Source organism: Garra rufa, chromosome 8 (assembly GCF_049309525.1).
Source record: "Garra rufa chromosome 8, GarRuf1.0, whole genome shotgun sequence".
Taxonomy (NCBI): Eukaryota; Metazoa; Chordata; class Actinopteri; order Cypriniformes; family Cyprinidae; genus Garra; species Garra rufa.
This window is the reverse complement of record NC_133368.1, coordinates 1,186,517-1,211,020: the sequence shown is the minus strand read 5'-3', so window position 1 is coordinate 1,211,020 and position 24,504 is coordinate 1,186,517. Positions and strand designations below refer to the sequence as shown.

Here is a 24,504-nt window from a genome sequence, read left to right as displayed (position 1 = left end):
GACTGTCAGAAGGATTAACCCAGTACAACATAAATTTAATATTAGAAGCCCAATTGTTTCATGTCTCATAGTGTTTTTTCTCCTTGGATAGTTATGTTTTGGCTTTTCCCATCATTTTTCTGTTAGTATTGGTTTCTCCTGTTGCCCATGTATGGATTTCCTCTTCTTGTTTGTGTTAATTTGCCTTATTGTCTACACCTGTCATAGTCATTAGTCTCGCTCTTTATAAGTCGTTTGTTCCTGAGTTTCATTGTGCTGTCTTAACGTTTTGTGGTTGTTTATTTCCTGGATTCCTGTTTCAGTTTATTAAATATACGTTTGTTGGATACTCCTGACTCCACGTGTTTCCCTCTGGCTCCTCATCTCCTGGCAACCGTAACAGAAGACAGCACACAAAATATGAACTGGGTTGAGGACTTTCTCATGGACTTCAATCAAGAGGAAAGGCCATTGGAACATTGTGGAGGAATTTTTGAGCGTTTCACATCTGGTGAGCTGGAGTGATTCTATGTTGAATGCTTGCTTTCGGATGGGACTAAAGGATGATAATTTGTTTTGTTTAGGTACTCCAGATAATTATCAACCTCAAGCGGATTTCATTAATTATGTTCTTATGTTGGGGGCAGCCGTGGCCTAATGGTTAGAGATTCGGACTTGTAACCCAAAGGTTGCAAGTTCGAGTCTCAGGTCCGGCAGGGATAGTAGGTGGGGGGAGTGAATGTACAGCACTCTCTCCACCCTCAATACCACGACTGAGGTGAGTCCCTTGAGCAAGGCACCGATCCCCCAACTGCTCCCCGGGCGCCGCAGCAATGGCTGCCCACTGCTCCGGGTGTGTGTTCACGGTGTGTGTGTGTTCACTACTGTGTGTGTGCACTTGGATGGGTTAAATGCAGAGCACAAATTCCTTGTATGGGTCACCATACTTGGCCTCACTCACCCCCTTTCCTTTCCTTTCCTCCTTTCTTGATCTCAATCATTCTAAGTTCTATGTTGATGTGGAGGATTCCAATCCTCCTCCCATCCGAGAGCATGCATACACTCCAACTCATCACAAGCCAATGTCCTTCACCTGCTGCTCCAATAAGCTCAATCCCTCCATGTCTCCCATGCTTCCGCATGTCCTTCAAAGCTCCATAATACTCCTCAGCCCAGAACAGCCAGCCGCCGCCCATCTTTCAAACCCACCGGCTGCCGCCCAGCGCACAGTAAAGCAGGCCTCCAAGATGGCGGCCTTGCCTAAAACTCTGGCCAACATGGCGGTCCAGACTGAATCTCCGGCCAAGATGCCGGCCTCAACCGAGTACCCGGTCAAGATGGCGGCCTCTCCTGAGTCCCCAGCCAAGATGGATATAATGAACTTAAAGGACAATGGAGTTCACTGCAACCATTCTCTCTCCAGAATCTCCACTGGTCCCGCCTAGCCCTCCCGAGTCTCCACTGGTTCTGTCGAGCCCTCCCGAGTCTCTGCTGGTTCCATGGAGCCCTCCTGAGTCTCTGTTGGTTCCGCCTAGCCCTCCCGAGTCTCCATTGGTTCCGTTGAGCCCTCCCGAGTCTCTGCTGGTTCCATGGAGCCCTCCTGAGTCTCTGTTGGTTCCGTCGAGCCCTCCCGAGTCTCCATTGGTTCCGTCGAGCCCTCCTGAGTCTCCATTGGTTCCGTTGAGCCCTCTCGAGTCTCCGCTGGTTCATGAGTTTTTGCTGGTTCCGTCTAGCCCTCATGAATGTCCGCTCTTCCAGTGTCTGCTCCTCCAGAGCTCCTTCCAGAGCCCGCTGAGTGCTGAGGCCAAGGCTGTAGAGGCTGACCTGCCATGGCGCCCTGAGCTCACTGAGCTCTCTGACCCGCCATGGCCTCCTAAGCTCCTTGATCCGCCATGGCCTCCTGAACTGTCTGTCCGGCCATGGCCTCCTTAGCTCCCTGACCCGGCCTGGAGGCTGTCCCTGTCTCGGTGTCCCTGTCTCCTGTGTCCCTGTCTACATGGTGCCCACCCACTCTACCATGTAGATGTTATACGGCACAAGATGTGCCTTTTTGAAGGGGGGTGTAATGTTACATGTCTCCTAGTGTGTTTTTTTTCTCCTTGGACTGTTATGTTTTTCCCATCGGACTCCACATGTTTCCCTCTTGGCAACCGTAACACTAATAGTATTGTTAAATTCGATAGAGACAGTCCACCACAAGAAGGGTGTCTTTGTAGTTTTCCTATTCTAGATAAAATCAGGTAAAAGGTTGTCTATGTTCATAAAAAAGATTTTGTTAAATAAATAGGGAGACTTTGGAACAAAAACAAAAATCCAGGTAGCATATTCATTTTGACTGTTAATTCTACCACCTAAAAATAATAGGAGCAGGTTCCAATGGTCAAGATCCTGTTTTAAATTTTTTATAAGTGGGCAGAAATTTGCTTTATAAAGTTCATGATTTTTATGAGTGACCCAGATACCCAAGTATTTAAATTTTTTCAGCAAATGTAAAAAAAATGTAAAAGAGTTGGATAGTATTGAATGTGATGTCAAATTTATGGGCATTAACTCACTTTTCTGCATATTAATTTTGTATCCAGAAATTTTTACCAAAGTCGTGTAACAATTCAATCAGAGCTGGCAAACTTGTATGTGGATGAGACAAATACACAATCATATCATCTGCATAGAGAGAATCTTTGCTCAATATCTCCCAATATGTATTCCCTTAATGGTACTCCTCTCATGTAAAGCCGCGGCTAGCGGTTCAATTACCAATGCAAACAAAAGAGGAGACAAAGGACAACCTTGTCTTGTACTATGTTTCAGAGAAAAAAAAAGTAGAACCGAGTACCCGGTCAACCTGGTTCTTGCTGCGCTAACCGAAAGGTGCGCACTTGCGTCGTCTTTATAAATGCACATGACAACCGGTGGTGCTGCTGATGTAGTGGCTCTTGTTGACAAGAAAGAAGGAAGAAGCCACATATGGCAGTACTTTGGATTTGCAGCTGATGACAAAGGAAACATCATTGATAATCAGAAACCAGTTTGCAAACAATGTCATTTAAGTTTTCTCTCAAAAGGAGGAAACTCGTCCAACTTAATGAAACACCTCAAAGAAAAAAACATCAACATTTGTTTAGTTAATTGTTAGCATAAGCGTGGCTAACATGAGTATTAGAATGATGAAAAATGTGTGTTAGAGAATGTATAAATGTATGCAAGAAATCTGAACGAGATGTTGCTGAATTCATATCTATAGACCAAGTGCCAGTTTATAAAGTTAAAAAATGTGGATTCCAGCAAATGCTTAATCACTTCAACCCAGAATACCAGCTTCCAAGCTGAAACTTCTTTATGTACACTGAGATTCCTCGCATCTACAATGACACCAGAGACCTCATAATCCAGCATCTTGGAGAGGAACAGTTTTACAGCTGCACAACAGATGTTTTGACAGGTAGAACTTCAGACACTTTCATGTCTGTAACTTGGTAGTACATTACTAAATCATGGGAAATTCAATCCTGGTGTCATGGCTGCTGTGGTCTTAACACAGATCACACTGCTGAAAGTTTGAAGTTGGCCTTTGAATAGAAACTTGAAGACTGGAAGTTGGACATTGTAAAAATGTCAGGAATCACAACAGATAATGCCACAAATAACAAAAAAAGCCGTACTATACAGAATATACATAGACTATACCTGGGTTCCTTGTTTTGGACACAATCTCCACCTTGCTGTTGATAAGGCATTAGAGATTAACAATGTGTCTGCGGTGCTGTCAAGGCTTCGAATCTCTGCCTTCACAAGATAACCAAACCTTTCATGACAGTTGTTTAAAAAACAGACAGATCTGTCCTCTCCAGAACATAAACTCATTCATGATGAACCCACTCTATGGAAATCTTAATATGATATGGTGGAACGTTTCTTGGAGCAGCAGCAGGTTGTCTGTGCTGGCTGAAGGCAGGAAAATGGTATCTCAGACCAAAAAACTCAGACATTACAGTTTTTGAAACTGTTAAAGCAGTTCTTGAGCCACTCAGTCCTTTTACAGATGTTCAATAATGAACAAAGTGACTGCATTACCCCAGGAGATGAAGAAAAAGATAACATCTTCAGCATCGCTATGATGACCTGCAGCTGCAGTTTCTTTTGAATACTGCAGCTTACCTTGATCCGAGATTCAATAACAGTTTTGTTTCTCTTAAGGATGATGTGAAGCAAAGTCTCCTGGATGAGGTGAGGAAGATAGGCAATGAAAGAAGTTCATCTCTGGTGTCTGGAGAGTCAAGTTAAGTCATGCCATCAAAAAAATCCAAATCTGACCTGAAGCATCTGCTTTCCACCATACAAGGGGAAGAGAAAGAAAAAGGAGAACCAACATCCTCAAGTCAAGCACAGCTTTCTGCAAGTGATGGGTTAAATTGTGAGTTCTTGGTGTATGCGGTTGTGGTTACTTCAAGTTTGGACAAATCAACTATGTGGTCAAGCCTTTTTTTTTGTCTAGCCTCCAAAGTGGATGCTTAGCCACTACAAGAGAGTAAGTGTAGATGTTGAGAGTATAGTACAAAGTTTTCTGCCTTATATAATATGTAAATTGCAGAAAATGCATATGAGGTCACGAGTGAGAACGTGGAAAAAAAACCTTATAAATGCGATTATTTAAACAACTGTCATGAAAGGGTCAATTAGGGTCAATTAGTCTGCGCTTATGCTGCAGACTAATTGACAAATAGATAAAGAAAGTGCGCTTTGATGCATCCAGTGTAGAAATGGCATTAGGATGTGGCAGACCATTTTCTTCTGCAAGTTTCAGCTCAAACATATTCGATTTAAACTCGTCTTAACCAAACGCCCCCCAAAAACACCTCAGCGCCCCCCTTTCAAAATTATTGCTTTCAGTGCCCCCCAATGCTCTCCCAATGCCCCCTGGGGGGCAGTACCGCCCCCGTTGAGAAACACTGATCTATAGATTTAAATTTAGGCGAGTCATGATGATGTTAGTTATTGGCACATCAAGATATAATGCATCACCCTACAATGTTTTCCTGAGTCATTCAAGAAGCTTGTGGAAGTACATTCATGTTACATTAAGGTACAGTAAACATTTAATTATTGAAAAATATTAAAATATAAATATTACAAATATTTTGCTGTTTAAGTTGTATACTTAATGGAATTATGTGACAGTCTATGCACACCTTGCAGTTCTTTTAGGCTCCGTCCACACGAAGCCGGTGCGTTCCCTATCCGATCATTTTTTTCCCTCGTTCTAAAAAAAGTTCCGTACACACGAAACCACTGAAAACGGTGTAGTATATATGCCAGACCAATGTGGGGTGCTGTAATTCTGCCATAGAGATACACTATACACGGAGAAGAAGACTTTGAGCATTCGCATAAGCTTGCACGCTGTATACGAACTAAGAAGAAGAAGACGAAGATGCGAACATTATCGCTTGTTGCTCATAACAGTTGCATAGAAGCAATAGATTTTGCTGTAATAAAGCTAGTAGGCTTAGTAGCAACACGAACACAATCATGTAGTCCGCCATTATTGTTGTTGCTGTTACGTGTGACGCAGCCGACACGTGATGTGATGACATCATCGTTTCACAAAAAAATACGTATTGGCTGTACACACGAAACCGCGAGGGTGTCGTTTTCAGATTTATCCACTTTGGGACCCGGTTTAAAAAAATAGCGGATTCAGTCTCCTAAAACGATGGATCCGTGTGGATGAAACGCCAATACGATAAAAAATGTATACGTATACAGCGAAGCGCGTCTCCGTGTGGACAGGCCCTGCAAGTGGGCAGAACTCGTCTTTCACGAGAGGAAAAGGAGAGTTGCAGGACCCTGGAAGTGTGGCACGCAGGAGCACATTGCTGTGCAGTGTCCATTAAAAGCCAAAGCCTGTCAGTAGGAAGGAGGTTACTGATGGGTGGGGTTGCATTTGAAAAATCTTCATTTGCTGCTACTTTGCTCCCTGTGAAACTACAAAAGATCATGCTTTCTTCACGTGTCAAGCTTTAATTGACTCTGGAGCAGAGGGTAACTTTTGGATTTTAGTCTCGCTCATGAACTAGGAATTTCTGTGGTTCTGGTCACCCACAGAGGATATTCACTTTCTTCTGACTGACTCTACCTTGGCTCCAGTAGTTCTGGGTCATCCCTGGCTCCCACTCCATAACCCCAACTTAAACTGACAACAGAGTACTATCTCTTCATGGAGTGAATCTTGGAGGCCATGGAAAAATATATTTCTGATTCTCTGGCAGCTAAGATCATCCGTCCTTCCTCTTCTCCGGCTGGTGCAGGTTTCTCCTTTGTGGAAAAGAAAGATGGTTCCCTGCATCCTTGCATTGACTATCAGATAATAATAAATTGAAGGGATTGTAAGTAGGGATGTGACGGTGAGTAAATTTTCCCACTGGTTAACTGACGTGACAACACAGGCAATACCAGTATCACAGAGGGGAAAGGATGGGGGTAAGTTAGTTTGTAAGAGTTTTCAGGGGTTAAAGTAAATAAAAATCCTGAGCCTGAACATTTTTGGGGGGGGCGCACGAGTATTGCAGGGGGTCATAATCAGCGGTCTTCTTCTTCTTAGTTCGTATACAGCGTGCAAGCTTATGCGAATGCTCAAAGTCTTCTTCTCCGTGTATAGTGTATCTCTATGGCAGAATTACAGCACCCCACACTGGTCTGGCATATATACTACACCGTTTTCAGTGGTTTCGTGTGTACGGAACTTTTTTTAGAACGAGGGAAAAAAAATGATCGGATAGGGAACGCACCGGCTTCGTGTGGACGGAGCCTAAAAGAACTGCAAGGTGTGCATAGACTGTCACATAATCAGCGGCCCATCAGCGTAAACAGCCAAAGGATGTAACGAACGGGAGATGGATCGGTGTGTGAAAGAGAAGAGAAAACCATAGATGAATTAGCACAGACCCAGACAGGGGCTGGTCATTCAAAAGCTCGATGCAGGGCTTCAAAGCTGCATTTATTGTCTACACGACTAAGAAAGAACTGTGTCGTTTATGTTTTGCTATTTATACTGTAGATTCTTTAAAAATAGAGAAAATAAACATCTTGTTCATGTACTCATATTTTAAGTTATTTAAGCCTTAAGGCGTAAAATAAATATAAAAAGGCTTTCATGATCAGCCCATTTGCTTGTAAAACATCTGCAACCAGAATCAGCCATGAAGAATCAAGATCGACACATTACTAAAAATAAAATTGGGTGCTCCTATATTTTTTTTTTTTGTGCTCAAACTTTTTTCATGTGGTAGCACTGTAAAAAAGTTAATTTCAAGCCCTGCTATGCCTTAGGACAGCATGAATCCTACAAAAAAAATATATGAATAAATAAATAACATATAGAATTATAATAATAACAGTTATTCTCCCTGTGCTATTTTTTTTTAATTAAGCTATTTTATTTCAAGTGTTGCATGTGTTTTTAACTAAGAAAGCATTAATTTTTCATCAAGCTTAGTAAATTCATTTATTAGTCTTAGGTGGGATAGGTATTTTTGGGAGGGAGGCGCCAGATTTTTTTAAAGGTTTAAAGGGGGGCGCGATCAAAAAAGTTTGAGAACCACTGCCATAATGCACTGTGAGAGTCACGTGCCGATTGAATTCACAATCCGCGTCTCACCAGAAGATGGCGCCCGCAGCTGAATCATCCATCCGTTCATTTTACAATGCGCTCGTCCACTGCGTATTACAGCGTACAACAGTTACACGGTCATTGTGAATTGATTATTAAATTGTTTAACTAGGGTTTATGCATAATTTCCGTGACAGAGTAAAAGATAAATCATTTAATCTTACTACTGGAGCTGCCCATTTGAAATGATTATTGAACAGTAAACACACTATGCAAAAGTGGCAGTCCTTCCGGTGCACTTAGTGTCCGAATTCACTCACTCGTTTTCATTCACTCCTTCAAGTGGACTGAATGAATGGACTAATGTAAGGAATTGTGAATAGGGTATAGGGGGCGTAGGGCTGGGCAATATATCGAACGATATTGTGAGGCGCGTTTAGTCAATGAAGCCGGTGCTTTGATTAGTAGTAAATCTCCATCACGTACGCTCCGCTCAGGTTCCGCTGGAGCGGCAATTGATACACAAAGTTGTAAATATAAGTTCTTTGGCCATATCGAGCTTAATATCGCATTCGATATTTAGCTCGATATGGCGTAGCTTCCTCGAGCAAATCGTGCAGAAACAAGCCCCGGGCTCTCTTAGTTTCTTGCACCAACTGCCAAAAGGCTCGCCATCTCTACTTTCTTCAATCCACGCCCAGCGCCATTTATTTTTGAGTCCTTTTACTATTGCTAGGACATCATCCCAGGCTTCATAAACTTGCGCTCCACTTTTTTTTCTCTGACAACACTAACGTGACATTGACGTATGAGTGTCAATCATACTGTGTTGCAAGGACCCGCCCTTCTCTGCTTCTGATAGGCTTGTAATGTTAGTTAAGGCTGCGCTCCTCTCATATGATTGGTAGGTGAAATAAATTGTCTCGAAAATATTGAACCGCATGCGCAGGCTCTAAAATATATATATATATATATATATATATATATATATATATATTTTTTTTTTTCCCTCACGGCTGCACGCCGGAGATCCGGCACGGTGCCGGAATACTTTAAGCCCTGAGTTTTCCCACGTTCCCACACTTTTCTTTGTTTTTAAATAGCTTGTAAATGCCTGTGAGCATTTTACTTTTACTTTCGAATTAGTGGCAATTCAGCGTCCAGTGATTGAATGGATGACACCAAAACAGTACGACTAACTCACTTAGTCAATATTAAACACATAATTATTAATTTATTAACAAAAATAAAATAACTGTTAAATAACTTACACAAAGTGTATTTATATATAAAAAACAGGCCTACTGACAATCAGCAAACACAGTGGAATAAATAAGAACCAAATGTTCTTCCAATGAGCTTCCAAAATCACCTTTTAGATAAACAGCAACAGTCAACAGGCCTTTTAAAAATCCAAAATATACTCGACTCCAGCCGCGGATCAGTGATGCAACTCTTGAGCAGCAGTGTTCAGTGAACTATATGATTTTTATTACTATAAAAAAAATCAAAAAGTGGTGGGCAAGCGACGAAACTGGTAAAGGAATATTTCAGAATGACCAATGCAACATTTTTGATGCTGTGAGACAAGATGGGTCCGCTGGTTAGTTGAGTCATCCCGTTTAAATTTAGGCGCATTTTCATCCTAGATTTATGCGACATTCCAAAATGCACAAAAAAATAGGTGGATGGAAATGTGATGCAGTCTTGGCGCCGGCTTCCTTTTAAATATGTTTAATGATTGCGCCTGATGCGCCCATCACCGCTCCGTCAGCGGAGGTGCGCAGATGAAAAAATAATTATTGATTACCAATTTGAATCAGTACATTATAATGAAAATGGTAACACTTTACAATAAGGTTCATTAGTTAACCATATTAGTTAACATGAACTAATAATGAACTGGACTTATACAGCATTTATTAATCTTTGTTAATGTTAATTTCAACATTTACTAATACATTATTAAAATTTTGTTAACATTAGTTAATGCAGTGTGAACTAACATGAACAAACAACGAACAACTGTATTTCCGTTAACTAACGTTAATGAAGATTAGTAAATACATTAACAAATGTATTGCTCATGGTTAGTTCATGTTAGTTAATACATTAACTAATGTTTAACTAATGAACCTTATTGTAAAGTGTTACCATGAAAACAATACCTTAAAGTGGTCTCTTTAAACCGGTGAACCCCTTTAAACTTTTCAGTCCAAGAATTAAGTAAATGAATGCATTCAAACAGTAGGCCTAAGTTTAAAACGGCTCTACAGAAAAAAACCCCGGCTGATTTCATGAAGAGATTGCGGAGAATCATTCAGCGTTCAGTTCTATTTCAGCAGCAAAAATAATTTCAAAGACAGCTACCCAAAGCGCATTTCAGAGCAACCAGACGATTCATTGCTGAATAATTTGTTTTGTAATTTGTCTTGAACAAATCAGTTGAGTCAAAGTTTCACTATCCAATGCACAAACATCTGATGAATCAGTCGAACTGAATCGAACAACGAATCGTTGAACAACTCACTCATTAGACACTTGCCATCACCTACTGGTGTTTTCATTTGGTTTAAAAGTATAATCCCCTCCATAATTTCTTCTGTATATTAAAAAAAAAATACTTAACAATCTCAACAATACTCTCAAAGCAATAACATTATTTAATTCAGTTGTTCATATTTCATATTATGTAATAGAATTAATGGATCAAATGTCAGAATTTTAAAAGAAACATGAAGTATTAATGAAGTTAGGGTAAAATATAAATGTAAAAATTAAATATTAAAAATATGCAGATTTATGTCACAGCTGATAGAAAACCAATGAATATATATATATAGCCTGCCACCATAGAGCCTCCCCCACACACACATAACAAATCCCAATTTAACCCCTGCCGACATAGTGTTTACAAAGTGAACATACAAAGAAACTCAAATGCCCTTTACAAAAAAAAAAAAAAAAGGTAAAAACAGTATTATAGGACAATTTTGACGTTGGAGACATAAACGAGATAGGAGTTTTTAGACATGCCCTAACTGCATTGACCCAAATTATATTGACTACACATTCACTGCACAGAGACCAGCCAAGACCAGCATTTGAGGTTAAAAAGTATATAAATTGACAATTGGTCTCGAAAAAACTGATGGTTTCGCTAGATGAGACCCTTCCTCCTCAGCTGGGATCATTTTGAGCCGTTTGAAGCTGCATTTAAACTGCATTTCGGAAGTTCAAACTTCGAGGCGCCATGCATAAACATTATAAAAAGAGAAATCCTGAAATGTTTTCTTCAAAAAAACATAATTTCTTTGGGACTGAGGAAAGGAAGACAGGGCCCTACAATCTTTTTCTTCCCCAGAAATGCTTGTGTGTTTTAATTTTTCTGATAACCAAATGAAGGCATTAAACATTTATTTATATAATATTAACAGCTTTTTGAGGAAATGGCTTATCGTTTAATGAATCAACAGCCTATCTGCTAATCTTCGACATGTTTTACACTAAACAAAACTTTAGATTGGACTATTTTTCTATGAGAAGTCACTGACTTTTTGCGACAGGAGGGATTCAGCTTACGGCACCAACAGTGGTGACACTTGAAAAGGCAACAACAAAAGCAAAACGAGTAAAAACAAACAATAAATAAATTTAAAAATTTCAATAAAGTGCCATTATTTTACATGAGATTCTTTACACAAAGACCTTTGATGTAGAGCACTCTTAACAGTCTTTATAGCTTTCTTATTAGAAGTCACATTTAAATAATTATCCACGTCTCTTAAAAAAAAAACACAAAAAACGTTGTGACTGTACTGGTTTTGGACTGAAACCGTTTGGTTTGCAGAGAGGACTTTTATTTCGCTCTGGTGGCGTGACGTCACAAGGCTGCGCCGCGCTCAGCATCTGTTATGATTCGGCTGGGGAAAGATCGGATTTTAAGTATTTAAACTGATAGAAACCGCTCAATCAGTTTTATAGTTTATAAGCGTTGCAGGGTTCATTATTTGCTCTTGTGTAACCCCGTAACATGCGTTATCTAACATTAGTAGACGTTATTTGGTGTGAATAAAAGGCATCCGCACATCAGTAATAGAAGAGGAGCGTCTCATTTCGCTCTCTGTGTCCTGAATCAGTTCATCATAAAGTAGAAACTCCGAATCATAACAGTGTATATGCAGTGAGGACAACAAGCTACAAACCAGCTGGAAATGTTTTAATGCAAGTATATGTTGACTAACCATGCAGTGTATATATATCATAACTAAATATCTAATGTATGTATAATTTGCAGTGCTAGTTTTTTTGTAATAATTTTTTATTTTATTTGTTATTTGAAATAATAACATTACAGAGCTTGAGTGACAGCATGAGTACCAAAGAAAAAAAAAGAAACACCAAACCACAAGTGCAGTGATTAATACTAAATAACTCAAAAGGAACATACAGAAAAACCACAGCAGCAAATTTCCGTACAGAATAATAAATCTTCAATTTAAAACAATTCTTTCAAATCTTGGGCTATATTGCTCTAATAGGTGACAGTTTGTATTCTAGCCCCATTAATCCTTGCAGTACTACGTATTAAACAAACAATATGATAAAAAATAAGCAGACAGAATCTTTTAAGATCCATGTCAGGTGTAAACCATTGCTGTATGATTGTTTCGTTAGCAGCAGTGAAGTCAAACATTAACAGTCTTCTCGGAACTAATGTAAAGAATCATCATTTAACAACATAAGACAAGGATCAAGATCAAACTGTAACTTTGTGATATACTTTAGCACTTGAACTACATGTTTCCAGAAATTAGATATCACTGAACAGTCCCAAAACATGTGCATAAAAGTACCTTTATAATGATTAATTAGCAGCGCTAGTTTTGAGTGTTTTGGTCGAATCGGGTGATTTAACTCTGACTACTGAGCTGGGGAGCTGATTAAGACACACAGAGATTTAGTTTGGGTTTATTTTGAATTCTGTTTATTCTTCTCTTCATTTTAAGCAGGATAAAGCGTTCAAACACACCGACAAACTCTGAAGCGACTGAGGTCCACATATTGATAAAGATGGCATTTATTAAGGAGGAGATTGAAGACATCAGGATTGAAGAAGTATTCAGTCTGAAACAAGAAGATACTGAGGAACAAACAGGTTGGTTTTCAATCTCACAGCTCAACTCCCTCATTTGATCCTTAAAATGTCCAGCTTTACAGAAATGAAAGATGTGTTTAAGGAATGTGAGATGAACTTTTTTCCCAAAGAATTGTTAGATGCCAGTGTTCCCTGTCGTAGCTATGCAAGGGTTTGATTTCAAAAGCAGTATCATAACCTATAAACTATGTCTAAATCTGTATTTAACCTTAAAATCTTAAAAGCAGTAAAAAGTAATAGGCAGTCTTAAAGGAAAAAGCGGTGCTAAAGTCTGATTTTGTGGTGGCTGTGCTTTGAAATATTTTTATTTTTCATGTTAAAGTGATGAAGGATTCTGAAAGTCTGAGAGTAATCGGTGTTAATTATTACTGTAAGGTTAACCCTGCCTGATTTAAATGCCTCAGAATGATTATCAGTTGAAAATATTTGTTAGATAATTAAAAAAAAAATACTCAAATGCAGTCAGTTACTTTAATAAATTAATTAAACAACTTATTACATTTTAAGTAGGGTAGCTTGTAATCCAAAACCCTCTAATCACATTTCCAAACCTTCCCAATATAAGTCTCATGTGGCCGCAGAATTTGTCTGTGAAGTTTCAGCTCAAAATACCCCACAGATTTTATATATATATATATATATATATATATATATATACATATACAGTGTTTCCACAGTTACTTTGAAATAGTAATCGAATTACTGACTACTGATTGCTCCTTTCAAAAGTAACTTGGTTACTTTACTGATTACTTTATTTTAAAAGTAACTAAGTTAGATTACAAGTTACTTTATTAGTTACTTTCAGCAGCTGCCAATAACCCCCCCCCCCAAACATAAAGACGACAACGGTTTTGCCAATGCTTTCTTTATTGTTGGTGCATTTTAACAGTAACGTCAACAATGTATCTCCTTCATTTTAAGTTGAACTTAAAAACTATTTCCTGACACAAATACACGTTTGTATAAAAATAAATAAAGACAGTCTTTCTTGACTTCATTTAACATAAATACTTTTTAGAAAAATAAGTCTTTCTTGACTTCATATAACCAGAGGTGTCAAGTAACGAAGTACAAATACTTGGTTACCTTACTTAAGTAGAAATTTTGGGTATCTATACTTTACTGGAGTTATTATTTTTCAGCCGACTTTTTACTCTACTTTTTTCAAGCAATTATCTGTACTTTCTACTCCTTCCATTTTAAAAATAGACTCGTTACTCCTATTTCTTTTTTCGGCTCAATTGTGTTCATTCATGTCATCGTTCAAAAAAGAATAAAACTATCCAGATAAATTGCGCCATCCACATGAATTTGTGAATTTGGTTGTGGTTGGATGAGAAGTGTAAACACATCCCATTCCGACACCCTATTGGTTTGTACGCGATCCATCACACCCGCACGTGACACAAATCATGTCACACTCCAGCAGGGATGTACTGGCCATCGGGGAGAACCGGGACATTCCCAGTGGGCCGACCGCCGTAGCGAGGCAGACCTCCCCCATATTAGGCGCTGTTTTAAATGACATTCGAAACTGCACATAGCCCAAAAGTGTGAAGCGGCGGGATCAGTCACCGGCACAGCGCTGACGAACGTACGCTGCGCTTCCACCGCGATGTAAAGTGATAAACAGCGCAAGTTGCTTGACGCATCAGATTTAAAACAGAGTTGTGTTTGGCAGTTGTGTGATATGAGAACATTAAAGGTTCTGAAGGTTCTGCTGGGTAAAGTGATAAACGCCAATACATAATTACTGTCATTTTTATTACAAATTTTATAGTTTATTATTATGAATTATAAAAAAAACATATAACTATTGTAAAGTTTTCTTGTGATGATATCTTACTAATACTAGTCAGTTAATATCTGGATTTTAAGTAAGGGATAATGTACAGGCAGCCGGTAGTTATTGCAGAAATAAGCCCCGACAGTGTGATCAGGACCCGACTCGAAGCGGAGGGTCTTGTAACACCCTAAAGTGGCTTATTTCACAATAACTACAGGCTGCCTGTACATTATCCCGCTTATTACACGGCTACTTGCCACATAAGGAAAAAAACTGGACATGAATATGAATTTGAAACCTTTTATTGGCATATTTGTTTTAAATTAACATTTTTATCCTTCCGCGAAACGATATAGTACCACGTGACTAACATTCAAACTATGTACGTTAGTAAGACAATTTAAATAGATTAATGTCGAAATTATCCATTGTTAATTGTGGTTGTCCAGAGTTTGTCACAAGATGGCGCCAAACGGTAATCTTTGTTGGCACGGAGGGATTTTAAACATACAAGTAGTACCGGCTATGCGTTATTACTTTGGAGCGGCGATTATTTGAAAAGAACGAACCTGCAAATGTCTCAACTGACCAATCAGAATCAAGCATTCCAAAGAGCCGTGTAATAAGCAAAAATAAAAATTGTCATTATATACAACATCATGTAATTTTAATCCTGTATGAACTTCTTCATTCTTCTGTGGAACATAGAGGAAGATACTCTGAGAAATTCAAAAATTTTGTCTTTAGAGTAGAAATCAAGGGTAAATGAATATCTTTGGTTACATTCTACAAAATGTCTTTTGTGTTCTACAAAAGTAAGTAATTTTTACAGAATTTATTAGCAATAAATGTCCTGCATTCTAGCTCAAAATCAGTGATTTACTGCATGCATTACTATGTGACAAAAATGCATTATTCTTTTGTTGCATTTGAATTCAGTATCTATCATTATTTGATTCTGTCCTGTTTTATTCATACATTTATTTACTTCTATTAAAGGCCCTATAACCCAAACAAAACTCACGGGGGAACTTGTGGGCTGGATTTGTCCTAGGCCAAATTTTAACCCCAGTCCAGCCCTGCACTCCAGCAAGGATATAGCCAGTGTCCGGGTCGTTACTCAAAAAAGATGATTTCTTACAAGATATTATTTCTCCACTACTAGCTTATTTATCAAACTGGTGCTTTCTCTTCATCCTCTGCAAATGAAGCTACAGTAGGTAGTTTGGTAGAGGGATGTTTGAATAAATTAGCGTTTGCGATTGACAACGCGATTGACAATGTTGTGATAACACAATACTTATAGTCAGCAACTAGTCATCATATCTCCCGCTTCGTGAAACACGTTAATGCTCAGTAGTACACATTTATGGTTCTTTAATGTATTTGCATTGCAATAAAATTGAATTAATTTTTATTGGGCATATATGCGGCTGAAACAGGTAGCCTAGTGCATCCCAAATTTTTCAACATTAACATTTTAATATAACATAGTCACTATGGCCTTTAGAAATGTTTTTTGGGGAGGTGGGGTTGTGCACAATAGGCCCCTGTGGCGCAGCCCAATCTTTTGTCCTTAATGGCAATACTTTTTTACTTCAAGTAGTTTTGAAACCAGTACTTTTATACTTTTACTTGAGTAAAAAGCTTGAGTTGATACTTCAACTTCTACAAAAGTCTTTTTAAATCCTAGTATCTATACTTCTACTTGAGTAATGAATGTGAATACTTTTGACACCACTGCATATAACACAAATACTTTTTAGGGAAACAAGTCTCTCTTTTTTTTTTGGCGTGCTGCGACTCCAAATGTTTCTTCAAGTTTGACGTAGTGTTTTTAAAGCTAGATAACACTTTGTCGTGTACAACGAACCTTAATATTATCGTCTTTGGCTGATACAAACTCAAAATAGTGACTATATTTCCAGCTAGAAAACGCATATCTCTCTCCTCCCTCCATTGTTGTTCGTGTGTCGCTAGCCGCGGTGCTTGTCCTGAAAATATGACCTGTCGCATACATGACGTCACTCCCCGAGACGCAAGAAGAAAAACCAAATAGGTTTTGCTTAAAAAAATTAAAGAAATAGTAATGCACAGTGGCTTGGACAAGTAATCTGATTACTGGTATGGAAATAGTAACGCGTTAGATTAGTCGTTACTGGAAAAAGTGGTCATATTAGAGTAACGTGCTACTAAGTAACGCGTTACCGGCATCACTGTGTGTGTGTATATATATATATATATATATATATATATATATATATATATATATATATATATACACATGGGTCAAAACTTGTCCAGAAATTTAGTTAATAATAAAAATATTTTAAAATTGTAAATGTTATAAGGGCAAAATTATCCACTTCATTTAATGGTATTATTATTATGTCAATTGTTATTATGAATTATTCATAATCATTGAACCTTTTATAAGCAATAAAATAAATTATAATGTTTGTTTGTGTTTCTAAAAGAAAATTAGCTTGTTTAATCAAAAGCATCACTTAATAAAATCTTTTCAAGGACACATGCATGTTTCATAAGGTTTCAAAGTTGTGTCCCTACAACACCGTCAGACATTCATTAAAATGTAATAAAATCAGTGAATGGGTGCCCATACCACATTTACCTCTGCAGGGTACATCAGTGTCAGACAGGCTCTACTACGTTTTGGAATATTTTTAGATACTAATGTTAATATTTCCTGTGTCACAACCGTGATATGTCAACTCCATTGTATTCTCCTGAAGCAGGTTCTATTAGCGTCTAGCATCAACAGAGAAAACAAAATGGCTACTACATGAACTCCATTTGTTTCGTGAAAGAAATGACAAATTTGCCGTCAAATGTCACCACTGCAAGATTTTCTGACGGTGGTGACGGGCCAGTGAGTCGTCATATTTTGGTGGTTTTCAAATAATTTTCTGTTGTGTTAAATATAGTGTTTATTTTTTTCTAATGTGTAAATACTAAATATACAGCATATTTGTGAGTTGATATTTATCACTTCTATCAGAGTAAGGGTTGAGGAACCATAAGACATCATTTTTAGACCATTTGTAATGTAAGTGGATAAAGATAACTAATTGTTTTATTTGTTAATTTAACTGTTAAAAAGTTACCCTGTTTCCATAGAAAATGCACAGCAGACATACTGTTTTGAGATCAGAGAAAATTGATTATTTGTGTTCCAATGATGTCAAAAACTTAAATTCGAATCTTGAATAAAAGCTTTATGAACACTAGTATACTGTTTGTTGTGTTTGTTTTAATACAGAAATGAATTAATTATGTTAAAATGACTACAAATTCAGGTTTTTGTCACCACCGTCAGATGTGTCAACTCTGTCAGGTCTATGTTACCTTTATCAGATGAATATTTTGAGAATATTTTCTATTTGTTGAGGAATTGTTGGTCACATGTGAAAATGTAATCTGCCTGCTAACATGAGAAATTGTTTTGAAATTTTAAAAACATCTTGATTGCAAAAGAAGCGATGGCAAGCACATTTTGCATAAAAAAAAGTTGTGAGGTTGAATCAAAGCACAGCTCAGTAGCTTAGTACATGTAAGATACAAAAATGTAGTTTCATTTGTCTAAGTACAAGTTTTTTTTCCAGCATTTCACCCTGTTTTGTTTACAAAACAGTCAGCTATGTCTACAACATTTCTTATCTGAATGCTGTTTAAATAGAGGATTGTACGCAGCTCACTCAGGGCAGGGTCTTCGTTAATACAGCAGTAGCCATCAACAGTTGTGGGTGGGGCCTGTAGATGTGTAGGATTTCTAAAATGTAATGTCACATTTTACAAATTTTAAAAAGAAAGAGAAAAAAAGGAGCAGATGTATTTTTATAGGGATGTTGTGTATACCCACTACAGACACATTTACGTTCAAAAATGTAAAATTAGGGCTATTCAATTCCAATAATTGATTTTTCACTGTTGCTTTCAATTCTTTTTTTTCTTTCTTTTTTTTTTTTTAATTTGAGGAAGCTAATTTCACAATGACTGCAGGATATAAAGGTCGTAGAAAATAGCCTTCTCATAATATGAAGCTTAATTTGTATGAAATTAAAAAAAGTCTATTGCTCTGAATGATTTTAAATTGTAATTCTGTCTGTTTTGCCTATGAAATTAGTCATAAACCACAGCTCAGCTGTAGACATGCATTTATTGCATTAATAAAACAAGACATGAAGTCTACAGTTCAGCTGATTGAGGTTTACGTTAACAGTATGTTTTGCACAAAATTAGCAAACTATACACTAAAACAAAATAAGCATCTTTAACAACATCACTGATATTAGAGCTCGAGGCAATCAGATGCACTCTCGGCCACTGATTAGGGCTCTCTGCGTTTTCTTTCAGAATTATCATTGTCTGGTAGAAAGGTTAAAAATATAATTTATTTAAGATGTAAGTAAGATCATGTGATTTATTCTGTTGCGCAGCGCTCAAAATTGTGGACAATGTGAGACAGTTCATCTGAACTGGTTCATTAAAACAATCTTTTTGACCAAACCTTTTCATGGAAACGAATCAGACTTCTAATAACTATTAGAGAGCAAGAGGCAAATTAATGGGTGCTTCTCAAATAGAAGGCTGCATCCACAAACTCAGACGAGCTCAGTAATGACTGGTTTTCATTGTTTATTTTCATGAATCGACATTCAGCGACGTTTGATGACTGGCAGCCAAGATAGGTAGCCTTTGTGGGATGCAGCCTTACGTTTGTGAGGGACCCATATATACGTTTTTTTAAACTGAAAACTGCTCTGAATAAGGAGCTTTCTAAACTTTGGAATCGACTCTCGATTCCCAATGCGTTTGAGAGGCACCAATATATACGTTTTGTTGAATTGAATGAGAAAACGATTCTTTTTGGAATCGATTCGCATGCCCTATTTAAAAGTGAATTTTGCGTAATATGTGAGTGTGGCCAGGACACACCAAGTGAGCAATTGACATACAGTATCTTACAAAAGTGAGGTTTTTTTTTAAAACCCCATTTTTTAAACATGTTATCTTTTCATATTTTCTTCACAACACTCAAGAAATTACACTTTGCTAAAATGTAAAGTAGTGAGTGTACAGCTCGTATAACAGTGTAAATTTGCTGTCCCCTCAAAATAACACACAGCCATTAATGTCTAAACCCAAAAGTGAGTACACCCCTTAGTGAAAATGTCCAAATTGGGCCCAAATTGTCAATATTTTGTGTGGCCACCAATATTTTCCAGCACTGCCTTAACCCTCTTGGGCATGAAGTTCACCAGAGCTTCACCTTCTGTTTGAGGATGCTCCACAGAGGCTCAATAGGGCTCACCTTTACCCTCAGCGTCTTTAGCAAGGCAGTGGTCATCTTGGAGGTGTGTTTGGGGTCTTTATGTTGGAATACTGCCCTGCAGCCCAGTCTCAGAAGGGAGGGTATCATGTTCTGCTTAAGTATGTCACAGTACATGTTGGCATTCATGGTTCCCTCAATGAACTGCAGCTCCCCATTACCAGCAGCACTCATGCAGCCCAAGACCATGATGCTACCACCACCATGATGACTGTAGGCAACACACAATTTTCTTGGTCCTCCTCACCAGGGCATCACAACACATGCTGGACACCATCTGAAGTAAACAAGTTTATCTTAGTCTCATCAGACCACAGGACATGATTCCAGTAATTCATGCTTTTGGTTGTCTTCAGCAAACTGTTTGCAGGCTTTCTTGTGAGCCAGCTTCAGATAAGGCTTCTGGGATGATGCCTATGCAAACTGACTTGTTGCAGTGTGTGGCGTATGGTCTGAGCACTGACAAGCTGACCTTATACTACTGCAACATTAAAAGCAATGCTGGCAGAACTCATACATCTGTTTTTTGAAGCCAGGTTCTGCACCTGACCCACAGAACGAGTGCTCAACTTTGTTGATCGACCCTTTCAAAGCCTGTTCTGAATGGAACCCGTCTTGGAAAACCTCTGTATGACCCTTACCACTGTAGTGTAACTGGGTTTCAGGATGTTACTGAACCTCTAATAGCCTTGGCCATCTTTGTGAAGAGCAACAATTCTGCTTCTCAAATTCTGAGAGTTCTTTGCCATGAGGTACCATGTTGAATATCCAGTGGTGAGTATGAGAGAATTGTGGTTAAAGCACCAAATTTTAACTGCTCTAATACAAGACGAAATATAAACATGATTAATAGGACATGTGGCTTTGCATGATTAAACAACATACTGCTGTAATCACTTAGGGTGTTTGTTGCCAGCTATTTTGACAATAATGGCTGTATGTTGAGTTATTTTCAGAGGACGGTAAATCTATACTGCTATACAAGCTGCACACTGATTACTCTTTAAATATATCCAAGTTTCATTTCTATAGTAGTGTCCCTTGAGAAGATACACTAAAATGGTTGCTGAAATGGGAGGGGCATACTCACTTTTGTGAGATACTGTATATTGGAGACACCAGTTAAGTGACACCATTTTTCTAATATGTTAAACATGAATAGCCCATTTAGGATTGGTCTATAATAAAACCGTTATCCTGGATCAAGTCATAAGGGGTTTGTTAACTAGCCTATGAATGTCCTAAAGAAAGTGCCAAGTTAAAAATATTGAGAGGTTCTGAGATTACAAGTAAGACCTCTTTCAGTAGCTTAGTGCTTATAAGATCTAGTATGCATGTTGTTGGTTTTGATGCCTAAGGTCTGGGACACAACAAGCCGATGGTGGGCCATCGGTGAGCGTTTGTCGGGCTTAAACATGGATTATCTCATGTCTACTTCAAATTTCTTTTGACTTTTAAAACTTTTACCAATGCAACACCCTTTCATGTTGGTTTTGACATCTTTTGCTTTGTGGCTTTAAACTGTAGTTAATTTTTTTTCTTTTCATTTTAGACCTGGTGCTGAGAGAGGATAATAGAGATCCATATGAAATGGAACAGACAGATCAGTATGAAAAACCCCATGATGGTGAAAAAGCCACACAGACTAAAACGACTTCCATACAAAAAAGAGTTGAGAAAACCAAATCTAACAGGAGTTTTAATGAAAAACAAAAACTTGAAATGCAGGAGAGAGTTAACACTGGAGAGAGGCCATACCCCTGCCAACAGTGTGGAAAGAGCTTTACTCAACATGGAGCCCTTAAACGGCACATGAGAATTCACACTGGAGAGAAGCCTTACACCTGCCAACTGTGTGGAAATGGTTTTACTCAAAAAGGACACCTTAAAAACCACATGCGAACTCATTCAGGAGAGAAGCCATTTATCTGCCAACAGTGTGGAAAGAGTTTCACTCAAAAAGTACAACTTCAAAAACACATGAGAATTCACACTGGAGAGAAGCCTTACACTTGCCAGCAGTGTGGAAAGAGTTTTGCACAGAAAGGTACTCTTCATTCCCACATGACCATTCACACCGGAGAGAAGCCTTATACTTGTGAACAGTGTGGAAAGAGATTCCCTATAAAGCAAAGCCTTACAGTCCACATGAGAGTTCACACTCGAGAGAAGCCTTACTCTTGCGAGTATTGTGGGAAGAGTTTCACACATACATACACCCGTAATTACCACATGAGAATTCACACTGGACAACAGCTGTACACATGTGATCATTGTGGAAAGACCCTTGCAACAGAATTTAGCCTTAAATGTCACAAGATCATTCACACTGGAAAGAAACCCTTCAAATGTGATCAGTGTGGAAGGCATTTCATATATAAGGTAAGCCTTAATTACCACATGAAGACTCACTCAGCAGAGAAATGCTGGAAATGCCATCAGTGTGGAAAGAGTTTCAGTCATAAAGGTAGCCTCAATGTTCACATGAAAAAACACAGGAAGCCTGTGGGAAGAGATTATCACAAATAGAATATCTTAAGAGTCACATGTAAAGAAACCCACATGAGATTTCACTCAGGACAGAACTATTTTTGTATGCCATCATTGTGCGAAGTGTTTCACAGTCAAATGAAACCTGCAGACTCACATAGGAGTTCACACTGCAGAGGCCCTTCAGGATCATCCTGGAAATGATGTGGGTATTTTCTGTAAATGATGTTCTGTATCCACACCTGACTGTCTCCTTTGCTGTAGTTTTAAATGTTGCAGTAGACACACTCTAATTTTGATTGTACGGAGTAGGGCTGCACGATATTGGGAAAAAATTACATTGCGATATATTTTTTTCCTGCGATATATACTGCAATGTGTACAAATTAATTTATGTTCATCAGGTGTTCTGAACTGCTTAAAAATCAAATAATAATTCAAGAATAATTGGGGTAATTTTGTAAGCATTTTCAAAGAATAAAAAAATGTAAAAGTATAATCAAAACCCTGAAATAAAATATTTTATAAAGCTTATTTTGGGTTGTTTCGTAAACAGATTGACTCAACCTTATTCACTGTCAATTCAGGCAAATCAAGGCTCTAATGTTATGGAATTAATAATGAATGTTGCTTTTACCCTGATGAAAGGGAACTCATTTTGTGAATGAAAAGAGGACACTTCATTATCAAATTAAGGAATTAACATGAGTGACAATATAACTAATTTAACAACTTCTTGAAAAGAGATTAGTAGATATATTGTCACAAAGTTTGAAAAAAAAAAAAAAACAGCTATGCACCAAACCCCAGAGTGGTAACAAATAAATTGTAGTAAGCTAAACTTAACTTGTTATAATGACAATAACAAGTGTTGTTAACAATAATTATCTTACAATCTAACAGTTTCACTTGTGATATAACCAGGTCATGGTTGCTTAGCAACGGCAGACGCCACTGGAGCTCAAGTTACAGAACGCTTTGGAAAGTAGGAGAAAATACTGCGCCTAGCGTTCTCCACACGTTTTTAGGCGCGACATGTGAACGGCCCCTTAAATTCATAGTGTTTCCTCGAGGTGTTGCAACAACTGCCAGGCGCTCCCGACAAAGCACCTGTTTTTGGTCAGCAGCATCCTTTTTGTATCCAACATACTTCCATATGACCGTCGTGAATATAGAAAGTACATTATAAATCAGACACATATATATATATATTTATTTTTTTTTGCCCTGCATCGTGACTGCCGCGATGTGACTACCGTGTATGCGTACATCGCGATGACGATGCTGAAACGATATATCGTGCAGCCCTAGTACGGAGACATCGTGTCATTCCATTTACTGATAACTTGGAACCAAAATATTACATTTCTGTCTTACAATGAAATGCCACAATGTAAGTAAATGATTATAAATAAAATGGGAAACTGCATGAATTAATAAACATTGCACTGAATTATTTGATGCATCTTTAGTGAGAAAATGCTCATATAGCCATGTCCTCAGATAGACATGTTCTTGGGAAGGGGTACCCACTTGAAATTTGGTAGGATCACCAACAGTGGGCTGTCTGCTTAGAAACCCTAACAGGAGAAACAGCATTGTATAGGCAAGGGCTCAAAGAGACCGCAACCTAAATATCCTAGTAAGAGGAGCAGTCTCCGAGCTGGAACACAACTATACTCAGAAAGCTATATTCCAAGGATCCTAAATGAAGATTGACAGGACCACAGAGAATGGTGCTTTCCACTACTTAAATACTCTAACAAGGGGAGCAGTCACTGAGCTGGAACACAGCTATCCTTGAATAGCAGACAAGCTCTTATTTGAGAGTGCTTGTGCCAAGGAAAACGCAACTTAGTCATAGAAGCCAAGCTAGAACATAGCTGCCCTCAATAGGTTGTATTCCAGAGCAAAGTAAGTTTGAGCTGGAGCATAACTATCCAAAGACAACTACACTCTGAGCAGGGGCTGATCACTTAAAGCCTTGTAGAGGGGGAACTGTCTACTCAGCCCAAACTTAATAAGTGGGATTCAGAGGGACCAAGCTTTCTCATTGGAAATACAGAGTGTATTCAGAGCCTTTGAGCATCAAACGCACAAACTCCCCACTAAGATACATAATGCGCAGG

General features: G+C 38.3%; 1 protein-coding gene across 1 annotated transcript; it reads left to right on the top strand.

Annotated features, from left to right (window-relative positions):
* Nucleotides 1-12,283: 12,283 nt before the first annotated feature.
* Nucleotides 12,284-23,787, top strand: LOC141340645 (uncharacterized). Its single transcript, XM_073845695.1, has 2 exons — nucleotides 12,284-12,746; nucleotides 21,438-23,787. The coding sequence occupies exons 1-2, from the start codon at nucleotides 12,662-12,664 to the stop codon at nucleotides 22,412-22,414; spliced, it is 1,062 nt and encodes a 353-aa protein (XP_073701796.1). The 5' UTR covers nucleotides 12,284-12,661; the 3' UTR covers nucleotides 22,415-23,787.
* The last annotated feature ends 717 nt before the right edge of the window (nucleotides 23,788-24,504 follow it).

Bases quoted from the DNA above. Each gene is read 5' to 3' on its own strand.
- LOC141340645 (XM_073845695.1), top strand. From the start codon at position 12,662: ATGGCATTTATTAAGGAGGAGATTGAAGACATCAGGATTGAAGAAGTA. The intron at 12,747-21,437 runs GTTGGTTTTCAA...TTTTCATTTTAG, and splicing joins AGATACTGAGGAACAAACAG to ACCTGGTGCTGAGAGAGGAT.